General features: G+C 59.0%; 1 protein-coding gene across 1 annotated transcript in view; it reads right to left on the reverse strand.

The window, feature by feature from the left end:
* Positions 1-7,280, reverse strand: part of LOC132835218 (fibroblast growth factor 14-like) — a gene marked incomplete at its 5' end in the record, with an annotated part of 22,439 nt that extends 15,159 nt beyond the window's left edge. The window contains 2 exons of the mRNA XM_060854581.1: positions 288-391; positions 7,166-7,280. Of these exons, the coding sequence (XP_060710564.1) occupies positions 288-391; positions 7,166-7,280 (219 nt within the window). The remainder of the gene's footprint in view (positions 1-287; positions 392-7,165) is intronic.
* Positions 7,281-13,292: the final 6,012 nt, after the last annotated feature.

Consider the following 13,292-nt stretch of genomic DNA (forward strand, 5'->3'; position numbering starts at 1 on the left):
CACACACTGACACACACACACTCACATACACACACACATACACACACACAGACACACACACACAGACACACACATACATACACACATACACACACACACACAGACACACACACAGACACACACACAGACACACACACACACAGACACACACACACCGGCACACACACACACATGACACACACACACACACCCAGCACGGGTTTTCTGGATGCTGGTCTGTGTGTGTGCGTGTCCAACTGCAGAGCCTTTCCCCCTCTCCCCTTCCCGCTCTGCTCCCGGTCACTCACCGACGTGTACATGTAGCCATCGCAGTTCATGGCTACGTAGAGCCCAGTCTTCACCCCCTGAATTGCCACCACTCTCAGACCGACAGGAATCAGGTTGAAGAGAGCTGAGGAAAGGAAGACGCAGTTGAGCTGTACTGAGTCTCGGTAAAATCTCCTTGTGGGGATATGTTTGTGAAGGGAGGGAGGGAGATCTCCAAAACGTACCCCTTCCCTTCAATCACATTCCCGTTTTCTGTCGGAAACATCTCCCACCCCACCACCTCCCCCCCCTCACTCACTCACAGCAAACAGAGTTTTGCCAAATGGTTTTCCCAGGCACGCTGATTCCCTTCAGATGTACCTCCGCATTCCTGTAGCACCTTTCACCGCCTCAGGACCTGCCAAAGCAGGTTATGCCCAACGAAGCACTTTATTTTCTGAGGGGTAGCTACATAGGAAGGGTTGCAAGTGAAGCACACACAGCAAGATCTCGCAAGAGATCACCGAGTGAGACCCTGGACTGACCATCTCCTGTTGAGAAGAGGGAGGAGAAGGTGGGTCAGATTGTAGGGGTCAGGCGGACAAGTTGTGTCACTGGCTGACGCAGAGGGTGCACTCAATGCCTGGTTGCCAAGGGAGGATAGGTCAAAGGGCAGCCATTCAGAGGTTGAACGTCCAGCCTGTTAGGCCTGAGGCCTGAGGGAACTCAGACCTGGGCCGCGTCAGGGGACTCCCAGGGGACAATGGGACTGCTTTAAGCACGTCAACCAAACATCCCTGACAGGGTCAAACAGACCTTCTCAGGGACACATGGGAAACGGGCAGAGCCGGTTGGAGGAAAGGCACAGGCCTCGAACAAGCCAGCTTCCCCAAGTCTGTGTCTCCGAATCCATCAGGCCAGAAAGGGGGCAAATCGTCCCCATTCCTGAGGGACGGACACTCACAGCTCCTGCCGGGACGGGGTTTGACCCCATTTGCCCCCAGGCAGTGGGCATTGACGGCGCTCCCAGCACTCACTGCCTGTCCCGAATTGGCCAGTCACATCGCTGTGGATCTGGGAGTCACACAGAGGCCAGGCCCAGGACCGAGGGTGGGTTTCCTTCCCAGAGGGGTGTGAGTGAACCAGGCGGGACCTTTACGGACGGTGCTTTAGTGAACGTCACACTCTGAGTCCAGGCACGTTGGGATTTGAACCCGTGTCCCCAGAGCACGAGCCTGGGGGGCTCGGGATTACCGGCGGTGACAGGACCACCACCCCCCACCCGCTCTGCTGCTGGCTTACTGTCAGAAACATCCCTTTGTAATACAGAGAGGAGGGGGGCATCACGGTCACACACAACCATCTCCCACAGGCCCCCCTCACCCACCTTACACCCCCCCCACCCACCTCACACACCCTCACCTACCTCACACCCCCCCCACCCACCTCACACCCCCCTCACCCACCTCATACACCCCTCACACACCTCACACCCCCCTCACACACCTCTCACACCCTCACACACTCCCCCCCACCCACCTCACACACCCTCACCTACCTCACACCCCCCCCACCCACCTCACACCCCCCTCACCCACCTCATACACCCCTCACACACCTCACACCCCCCTCACACACCTCTCACACCCTCACACACTCCCCCCCACCCACCTCACACACCCTCACCTACCTCACACCCCCCTCACACACCTCACACCCACCTCACACCCCCCTCACCCACCTCATACCCCCCTCAACCCACCTCACACCCCCCTCACCCACCTCACACACCCTCACCCACCTCACACCTCCCTCACACCCCCCTCACCCACCTCACACACCCTCACCCACCTCACACCCCCCTCACCCACGTCACACACCCTCACCCACCTCACACCCACCTCACACCCCTCACACACCTCACACCCCCTCACACACCTCACACCCACCTCACACCCCCTCACCCACCTCACACCCCCCCTCACCCACCTCACACCCCCTCACACACCTCACACCCCCCTCACACCCCCTCACACACCTCACACCCACCTCACACTCCCCTCACCCACCTCACACCCACCTCACACCCCCTCACCCACCTCACACCCCCTCACACACCTCACACCCACCTCACACCCCCTCACCCACCTCACACCCCCTCACACACCTCACACCCACCTCACACCCCCTCACACACCTCACACCCCCCCACACACCTCACACCCACCTCACACCCCCTCACCCACCTCACACCCCCCTCACCCACCTCACCCCCCTCACCCACCTCACACCCCCCTCACACACCTCACACCCCCCTCACCTACCTCACACCCACCTCACACCCACCTCACCCACCTCACACCCCCCTCACACACTCCCCCCTCTCACCCACCTCACACCCCCTCACTCACCTCACACCCCCTCACCCACCTCTCACACCCTCACACACCTCACACCCCCCCACCCACCTCTCACACCCTCACACACTCCCCCCACCCACCTCACACCCCCTCACCCACCTCACACCCCCCTCACACACCTCACACCCACCTCACACCCCCTCACCCACCTCACACCCCCCTCACACACCTCACACCCCCTCACCCACCTCACACCCCCCTCACACACCTCACACCCCCCTCACACACCTCACACCCCCTCACCCACCTCACACCCCCCTCACCCACCTCACACCCACCTCACACCCCCTCACACACCTCACACCCCCCTCACACACCTCACACCCACCTCACACACCCTCACACACCTCACACCCCCCTCACACACCTCACACCCACCTCACACCCCCCTCACCCACCTCACACCCCCCTCACACACCTCACACCCACCTCACACCCCCCCTCACCCACCTCACACCCCACCACACCCCCCTCACACACCTCACACCCCCTCAACCCACCTCACACCCACCTCAACCCACCTCACACCCCCTCACACACTCCCCCCTCACTCACCTCCCACCCCTCACACACTCCCCCCTAACCCACCTCACACCCCTCACTCACCTCACACCCCCCTCACACACCTCACACACCCCTCACCCACCTCACACACTCTCACCCACCTCTCACCCCCTCACACACTCCCCCCCCACCCACCACACACCCCCACACCCACCTCACACCTCCTCACCCACCTCCCACCCCCTCAACCACCTCCCACCACCCCTCACCCACCTCACACCCCCCTCACACAGCTCACCCCCTCACACACCTCACACCCCCACCCACCTCACAACGTCCTCACCCCCCTCACACACCCTCACACACCTCCCACCCCCTCACACACTCCCCCCTCACCCACCTCCCACCCCCTCACACACTCCCCCCTCACACACTCACCCCCCCACCCACCTCCCACCACCTCACACACTCCCCTCTCACCCACCTCCCACCCCCTCACACACTTCCCCCACACTCACCTCACACCCCCTCACACACTCCCCCCTCTCACCCACCTCCCACACCTCACACACTCCTCCCTCACCCACCTCCCACCCCCTCACAATCACCCCCCTCACCCACCTCACACCCCCTCACACACTCAACCCTCACCCACCTTCCACCCCCTCACACACTCCCCCCTCACCCACCTCCCACCCCCTCACGCACTCCCCCCTCACCCACCTCCCACCCCCTCACACACTCCCCCTCACCCACCTCCCACCCCATCATACACTCCCTCCTCACCCACCTCCTACCCCCCTCACACACTCCCCCCTCACCCACCTCCCAGCCCCCTCACACACTCCCTCCCTCCTCACCCACCTCCCACCCCCCCTCACACACACTCCCCCCTCACCCACCTCCCACCCCCTCACACACTCCCCCCTCACCCACCTCCCAGCCCCCTCACACACTCTCCCCTCACCCACCTCCCACCCCCTCACACACTCCCCTCCCTCACCCACCTCCCACCCCCTCACCCACCTCACACCCCCTCACACACTCCCCCCTCACCCACCTCACACCCCCTCACACACTCCCCCCTCACCCACCTCACACCCCCTCACACACTCCCCCCTCACTCACCTCCCACCCCCTCACACACTCCCCCCTAACCCACCTCACACCCCTCACTCACCTCACACCCCCCTCACACACCTCACACACCCCTCACCCACCTCACACACTCTCACCCACCTCTCACCCCCTCACACACTCCCCCCCCACCCACCACACACCCCCACACCCACCTCACACCTCCTCACCCACCTCCCACCCCCCTCAACCACCTCCCACCACCCCTCACCCACCTCACACCCCCCTCACACAGCTCACCCCCTCACACACCTCACACCCCCACCCACCTCACAACGTCCTCACCCCCCTCACACACCCTCACACACCTCCCACCCCCTCACACACTCCCCCCTCACCCACCTCCCACCCCCTCACACACTCCCCCCTCACACACTCACCCCCCCACCCACCTCCACCACCTCACACACTCCCCTCTCACCCACCTCCCACCCCCTCACACACTTCCCCCACACTCACCTCACACCCCCTCACACACTCCCCCCTCTCACCCACCTCCCACACCTCACACACTCCTCCCTCACCCACCTCCCACCCCCTCACAATCACCCCCCTCACCCACCTCACACCCCCTCACACACTCAACCCTCACCCACCTTCCACCCCCTCACACACTCCCCCCTCACCCACCTCCCACCCCCTCACGCACTCCCCCCTCACCCACCTCCCACCCCCTCACACACTCCCCCTCACCCACCTCCCACCCCATCATACACTCCCTCCTCACCCACCTCCTACCCCCTCACACACTCCCCCCTCACCCACCTCCCAGCCCCCTCACACACTCCCCTCCCTCCTCACCCACCTCCCACCCCCTCACACACACTCCCCCCTCACCCACCTCCCACCCCCTCACACACTCCCCCCTCACCCACCTCCCAGCCCCCTCACACACTCTCCCCTCACCCACCTCCCACCCCCTCACACACTCCCCTCCCTCACCCACCTCCCACCCCCTCACCCACCTCACACCCCCTCACACACTCCCCCCTCACCCACCTCACACCCCCTCACACACTCCCCCCTCACCCACCTCCCACCCCCTCACACACTCCCCCCTCACCCACCTCCCACCCCCTCACACACTCCCCTCCCTCACCCACCTCCCACCCCCTCACCCACCTCACACCCCCTCACACACTCCCCCCTCACCCACCTCACACCCCCTCACACACTCCCCCCTCACCCACCTCCCATCCCCTCACACACTACCCCCTCACCCACCTCCCAGCCCCCTCACACACTCTCCCCTCACCCACCTCCCACCCCCTCTCACACTCCCACCCCCTCACACACTCCCCTCCCTCACCCACCTCCCACCCCCCTCACCCACCTCACACCCCCTCACACACTCCCCCCTCACCCACCTCCCACCCCCTCACACACTCAACCCTCACCCGCCTCCCACCCCCTCACTCTCCCCCCTCACCCACCTCCCACCCCCTCACACACTCCCCCCTCACCCACCTCCCACAGGTTCAGGGGGTGGGGGTGGGGAGACGGCAGCACAGGGTCAGGGGAGGGGGGGGGAGTTGTCCAGGGGGTACAGCGAGAGGGAGAGAGACTCACCGAGACTCGAGGGGAGAGAGGAGGGCAACGGCTTCAGGGGAAGGGTCCTCACACGGGGCTTCCCAGTCAGGAACCTCCTCCCTCACTCCTCACTCCTCACTCACTCCTTCCTCCCCACTCACATCTCCCTCCTCACTCACTCCTCCCTCCTCCCTCCTCACTCACTCCTACCTCCTCACACACTCCTCACTCACTCCTCACTCCTCACTCACTCCTCCCTCCACACCCACATCTCCCTCCTCACTCACTCCACCCTCCTCACTCACTCCTCCCTTCTCACTCACTCCTCATTCACTCCTACCTCCTCACTCACTCCTCCTTCCTCACACCTCACTCACTCCTACCTCCTCAATCACTCCTACTTCCTCACCCACTCCTCCCTCCTCACTCACAACTCCCTCCTCACTCACTCCTCACTCCTCATTCACTTCTCTCTCCTCACTCACTCCTCACTCACATCTCCCTCCTCACTCACTCCTCCCTCCTCACTCCTCACTCGCTCCTCACTCACTCCTACCTCCTCACACACCCCTCCTTCCTCACTCCTCACTCACTCCTACCTCCTCAATCACTCCTCCCTCCTCACTCACTCCTCCCTCCTCACTCACATCTCCCTCTTCACTCACTCCTCACTCACATCTCCCTCCTCACTCACTCCTCACTCACATCTCCCTCCTCACCCACATCTCCCTCCTCACCCACTCCTCCCTCCTCACTCACTCCTCCCTCCTCACCCACTCCTCCCTCCTCATCCACATCTCCCTCCTCACTCACATCTCCCTCCTCACTCACTCCTCCCTCCTCACCCACTCCTCCCTCCTCACTCACATCTCCCTCCTCACTCACTCCTCCCTCCTCACCCACTCCTCCCTCCTCAATCACTCCTCCCTCCTCACTCCCTCCTCACTCACATCTCCCTCCTCACTCACTCCTCACTCACATCTCCCTCCTCACCCACATCTCCCTCCTCACCCACTCCTCCCTCCTCACTCACATCTCCCTCCTCACCCACATCTCCCTCCTCACCCACTCCTCCCTCCTCACTCACTCCTCCCTCCTCACCCACTCCTCCCTCCTCACCCACTCCTCCCTTCTCACCCACATCTCTCTCTTCACTCACTCCTCCCTCCTCACCCACTGCCACCCTCCTTCACCGTCACCCGCTGCCTCATCCCCGGCTGCTGCCTCCCTCTCACCCTCTACCCCCCGCTGCCCCTCCCCACACCCTCCTCAACCTCGTCTTCACCCACTCCCACCATCGCCCCGTGTCCCAGATGGCATCGACTCACCGTAGGTACTCATCTCGTCCTTGGTGCCATCCAGCCGCCCCTCGGGCACCAACTGTAGGTAGTAACCCAGTTGGCAGTATAGACGGGTAATGATGCCCCTCAGCTGGGGATCTAGAGAGGAATGGGACGAGGAACGTCAATACAGTACCATCTCCGAACATTTCACCAGCGGCTTGAGATTCCTGACAAAGTTGGAGTGACAGAAACGCCGCAGCCGATCGCTGCACAGCAAGATCCCAAGAAGATTGAGAACGAGCTGTTGGTTGTGAGACATCCTGAGGCCCAGGCTCTGGCCTGGCCCTCCTTGGGCGACCCCAGAGTTGTTGGTGATGAGATGCCAACTGTGTCAGCTCCCAGCATGCCTTGCATGTTCCCCGGGGTACTCACCCCTCCCCCCACCCTCCCCTTCGCGTCGAGGTGCGTTGCCGGACCCAGCACAAATGCCAGCTTCGGCCGCGGGCTGTCCGGAAAACGGACCGTCCCCTCAGGCAGGTCGGGGAGCGTTCTGAGTTCGCCTCCCGACGGTCAGGTGACGCCATGAGTGAACCACCGAGCCATGACCAACCGAACAAAGAGATCCCCAACTATTCTCCCCCAATGTGTTCAAAACCCATCTGGTTCACTAACGGCCTTCAGAGAGGAGAAATCTGTTCTCTGTACCACGTCCGGCCTACATATGACACCAAGACCCACAGTTATGGAGTTGATTCTTAATAGCCAAGTAAGCCAGTCATTTTGAAGGCGATTAGGCACAGAGACGTCCCGTGAGATTATAACAAAAACGCCTCTGTCAGATGATCGTGGGTTCACATCCGAGCTTGGAGTTAGAATCATGGATGAGCTGAAAATGTGTTGCTGGAAAAGCGCAGCAGGTCAGGCAGCATCCAAGGAACAGGAAATTTGACGTTTCGGGCATGAGCCCTTCTTCAGGAATGAGGAAAGTGTGTCCAGCAGGCTAAGATAAAAGGTAGGGAGGAGGGACTTGGGGGAGGGGCGTTGGAGATGTGATAGGTGGAAGGAGGTCGAGGTGAGGGTGATAGGCCGGAGTGGGGTGGGGGCGGAGGGGTCAGGAAGAAGATTGCAGGTTAGGAAGGCGGTGCTGAGTTCGAGGGTTGGGACTGAGACAAGGTGGGGGGAGGGTAAATGAGGAAACTGGAGAAATCTGAGTTCATCCCTTGTGGTTGGAGGGTTCCCAGGCGGAAGATGAGGCGCTCTTCCTCCAGCCGTCATGTTGCTATGGTCTGGCGATGGAGGAGTCCAAGGACCTGCATGTCCTCGGTGGAGTGGGAGGGGGAGTTGAAGTGTTGAGCCACGGGGTGGTTGGGTTGGTTGGTCCGGGTCCCAGAGGTGTTCTCTGAAACGTTCCACAAGTAGGCGGCCTGTCTCCCCAATATGGAGGAGGCCACATCGGGTGCAGCGGATGCAGTAAATGATGTGTGTGGAGGTGCAGGTGAACTTGTGGCGGATATGGAAGGATCCCTTGGGGCCTTGGAGGGAAGTGAGGGGGGGGGTGGGCGCAAGTTTTACATTTCCTGCGGTTGCAGGGGAAGGTGCCGGGTGTGGAGGTTGGGTTGGTGGGGGGTGTGGACCTGACGAGGGAGTCACAGAGGGAGTGGTCTTTTCGGAACGCTGATAGGGGAGGGGAGGGAAATATATCCCTGGTGGTGGGGTCCGTTTTGAGGGCCTGCTCCTGGCTCACTGAACTCATCTCTGCAAATTTCTCCTCGTTAGAGTCATGGAGTCAATGCAACGCAGAAAGAGACCGCTCAGCCTTTTGAGGTTATACTGATCCTCTGACAAGCATCCTGCCTCCACTCAGCTCCCCCATCCCCCCCCTCTCCGTAATCCCGCACGGCTAATCCACCTATCCCACAAGTCCCTGGACAGGCCGTGGCGATTTGGCACGGCCAACCTGCGCATCTGTCACCAAGGTAGACCGCGACGCGAGTTTGTGGCAGTACTGGGGGGGGGGGGGCTGTGGGGTGGGCCGGAGGTTGGGGGGGGAGGGGAGGGGATCAGATTTTTTTTTAACCACCCAACCCAAATTGCTCACAACACGGCGATTTGGTGATGACCGCGTCACCCATCAGCAGGAATTTGCACTGTGCGCGGGTTGGTTGCTGGCTCTCCTGATGTGAGTGAGATCAATGGCGAGTCGACATGTCTGGGAGGGTGCTACAGAAATGCAAGTTCTGTCTTTTCTTGAGTGAGCTCCCTTGTTGGGTGGGGTGGGAGCCTGGACGAGGAGGTAAAGGGTTAAACAAGACCTGCTCAACCCAATGACTCCGAGTTTCCATTAATTAATGGGCTTAGTGTTACTAGGACAGTAAAGTGACTTCAAGTAAGATCAGTCAAGCTTTTACTGGGAGAGATTAATGGGGAAGTCTAACAGGCTATGTCCAATCAGGCCAATGGACAATAAAATATGAAATATGGCGCTATTATCTTTTCCAAAGAGCTGATTGACGCACTTAAGTTGTTTCCTTTAATCTTTCTTCAGTGTTGTAAGCAACTCGCAAAGCGGGGGGGGGAGAATAAATGCTGTTCCTTCTTAATTCTAATCTCCAGCGTCTGCAGTCTCTAACCTGACTCAATGCCTTGACAATCCCCGGGCCGAACTGTCCGTGAGGCAATCTCCACTATCAGGGCTTTTGGCCCTCTCCCCTCTCTCTCTCTCGTGTGGACAGCTTGGTAAAAGACAGGCCTGAGAGACGCGCCCCCACCCCAGGGCAGGGAGTTAGTGCGGCTGGGCGCTACAAAATTTCAGGGCACCATCAAAATAACCTGCATTGACCTAGCACCTTGCTAAATGCCCCACGGGCTCTTCGCAGGAGAGTTAGATTAGATTACTTACAGTGTGGAAACAGGCCCAACAAGTTCACACCGACCCGCCGAAGCGCAACCCACCCATACCCCTACATTTACCCCTCACCTAACACTACGGGCAATTTAGCACGGCCAATTCACTCTGACCCGCGCATCTTTTGGACTGTGGGAGGAAACCGGAGCACCCGGAGAAAACCCACGCAGACACGGGGAGAACGTGCAAACTCCACACAGTCAGTCGCCTGAGGCGGGAATTGAACCCGGGTCTCAGGCGCTGTGAGGCAGCAGTGCTAACCACTGTGCCACCATGCCGCCCATTTCAAATTTGACGCCATTTGAAGGGGGGCTTTTGGGATGGACCTCAGAGCACGGTACACGGCAGCTGAAGGCTGGGAGAGCGTGTTTATACCCACCTCCACCTCCTCAGGTTATCTGTGCCTACAGGCCCCAAATCCAGGCCTACCATGCAGCCTGGGGCCTAAGCTGAAAGACCCAGGCCTTGTATCGGCTCATTGGGGTGCCTGAGCCCAAATCCAGCCGTACCACTTCCTTGGGTGGGGGGGGGGGGGACTTAGGCCCTATATCCTCCCACCTGGATTTGTAGAAACAAATCCCGGCCTACTGCTCCAATCCCAGCCCTGCCACTCACTCTGAGGCCTCAAATCCAGTGGTGGGCCTGGGTCTCATAGCCCAAACCAGGCCTCACTTGATTAGATTAGATTAGATTCCCCACGGTATGGAAACAGGCCCTTCGGCCCAACAAGTCCACACCGACCCTCCTCCGAAAAGTAACCATTCCCCTCACCTATATTTGCCTCTGACTAACACTATGGGGCAATTTAGCACGGCTAATTCACTCTAAACTGCACATCTTTGGACTGTGGGAGGAAACCCACGCAGACACAAGGAGGATGTGCAAACTCCACACAGACAGTTGCCCGAGGGGTGAATCGTACCCAGGTCCCTGGCGCTGTGAGACAGCAGTGCCAACCACTGAGACACCGTTTGGTTCCTAGGCCCAGAGCCCCACTCATTCCTGGATCTGGGCTTTGGATCTATCCCTCACCTACACGTAGAATCTTACAACCCCTACACTGTGGAAGCAGGTCATTCAGCCCATTGAGTCTACACCAACCTCCAAAGATCATCCTACTCAGACCCAACCCCAACCCTGTAATCCTGCATTTCCCATCCCTGGAGAGTACGGGCAATTTACTGTGGCCGGTCCACCCTGACCCGCACGTCTTTGGACTGTGGGAGGAAACCGGAGCACCCGGAGGAAACCCACGCAGACACGGGGAGAACGTGCAAACTCCACACGGACAGTCGGCTGAGGCGGGAATCGAACCCGGGTCCCTGGCGCTGTGAGGCAGCAGCGCTGACCACCGAACCACCGTACCACCCAATGGCATGTAGGTTATAGGTTCAAAGCCAGCCTGTTCATCTATGAGCTGGGACCAAACCAAACCGTGTCCCTGAAAGGTCTGAGATGGATAAAGCACCTAGACCAGATGGACTAAGTCCCAGGAGATGGCTGAGGGGCACTCGTGGTGAGTCAGGGAGGATCCCAGAAGACTGGAAAATGGCAAAACCCAGGAAACCAAAGGCCGGTTAGCCTGACCTGAGTTGTTGGTAAGATTTTAGAGTCCATTATTAAGGATAAGACTGGGGAAATACCAGAAAGTGCATGGTGGTAGGAGCATTTGGGGTGTTTACAAGGATGGGGGGGTGTGTGGTGAGGGGTATCTGATTGTAACTTGTGGAATAGTGAGAGACCTGGATAGAGAGGAAGGTGGAGGAGAAATTAAGGCCCCAGGACATAGCCTCAGGGTCAGCCAACTGGAACTGATGGAATATGAGATCCCTGGTTGGGGCTGTTAGTCTGGTCCAATCAGGGAGCCCTGGCTGACACAAAAAACACGTCATAGAGTCACAGAGATGGAAACAGACCTTGAGAGATATTGGCCCTCTTGAGAGCTGACCCTTAAGAGACGGCACTAAAGTCAAGGGCTGCTCATGTGTAAATAAAGGGTGACTTGGTGACAGGACGGTGGCTTCTGTCGATGAGCAAGTTAGACAAAGGAGAGTCAGTGGATGTAATGGCTTTGGAGTTCCGAAGGCCTTTGACAAAGCGCTGCACAAAGAGGCTGCTGGGTAAGGTGAGCCCGTGGTGTTAGGAACAAGGTACTAACATCGTCAGATGATTGTCTGACTAACACAAGGCAGAGAATTGGGTAGAAAGGGGTCTTTTTCAGGTGGCGACCAGTGGAGTTGCACAGGGGGGGGTCTGTGTCAGCGGGGTCATCACGATTGACGTGACACATTAACGATCCCGGGTGAAGGAACTGAGTTACGAAGTGTGCAGACGAGGCATTGATAGGTGGAGGGGCAGGTCATAGGAAAGGCTGAAGAGGTTCAGGCTTTAGGAGAGTGAGCCAAGCGGTGGCAGACGAAACACAACCTGGGAAAGTGTGAGGCCGGAAGAATCGACTGTTTCATAAATGGGGAGAGGCTTCGGAAATCCGAAGCACAAAGGGGAGTTTGGCGTGCTGGTTTAGAATTCTCTTAAGGTTAACTTTGAGGTTCAGTGAGTAAAAATGCATTGCTAGCACTTATTTCAAGAGGGCTAGAATACAAGAGACCTACTCTTGAGGCTGTCTAAGGGAATTTGAAATACTGTGAGCAGTTTGGGGCCTGACAGTGAAGGAAGGATGTGTTGGCGTTGGAGGGGATCGAGGGGAGGTTTACAAAAATGATCTCGGGGATTAAGGTCTTGTCATATGAGGGGTTTGGGGTGGGGGTGAGGGGTATCTGATTGAAACTTGTAGAATACTGAGAGACCTGGATAGAGAGGAAGGTGGAGGAGGCACTAGGCCCCCCAGAGGCATCGCCTCAGGGACGGCCTTTGAGAACTGGGATGAGGAGAGATTTCTTCAGCCAGAGGGTGGTTAACCTGGGGAACTCCGAGAGCTGTGGAGATCAAGTCATTGAGCGTACAGACATAGGCGGGGTCGTGGTGATTAAAGGGGTCAAGGGTTACAGGGAGAAGGCAGCGAGGTCGAGAAACACGTCAGCCACGATCGAATGGTAGAAGTAACTCAACGGGGCTGAACGACCTGCCCCTGCTCCCATATCCTCTGGCCCTCGATCATCCCTATGCCCTTGTCCGGAACCGGCCTAGTTGGAGGTGCCTCATGGCAGTCAGACTGGTGGGCACCTTTCACTGTGCCTGCTGCGTACCTTATCTGGTAAAGAGCTAGGGGCGAATTCAGCAGGAGTTGGGGGTGTGAGTGTGTTGGGG

The sequence above is a fragment of the Hemiscyllium ocellatum genome, chromosome 44 (genome assembly GCF_020745735.1).
Source record: "Hemiscyllium ocellatum isolate sHemOce1 chromosome 44, sHemOce1.pat.X.cur, whole genome shotgun sequence".
NCBI classification, from domain to species: domain Eukaryota; kingdom Metazoa; phylum Chordata; class Chondrichthyes; order Orectolobiformes; family Hemiscylliidae; genus Hemiscyllium; species Hemiscyllium ocellatum.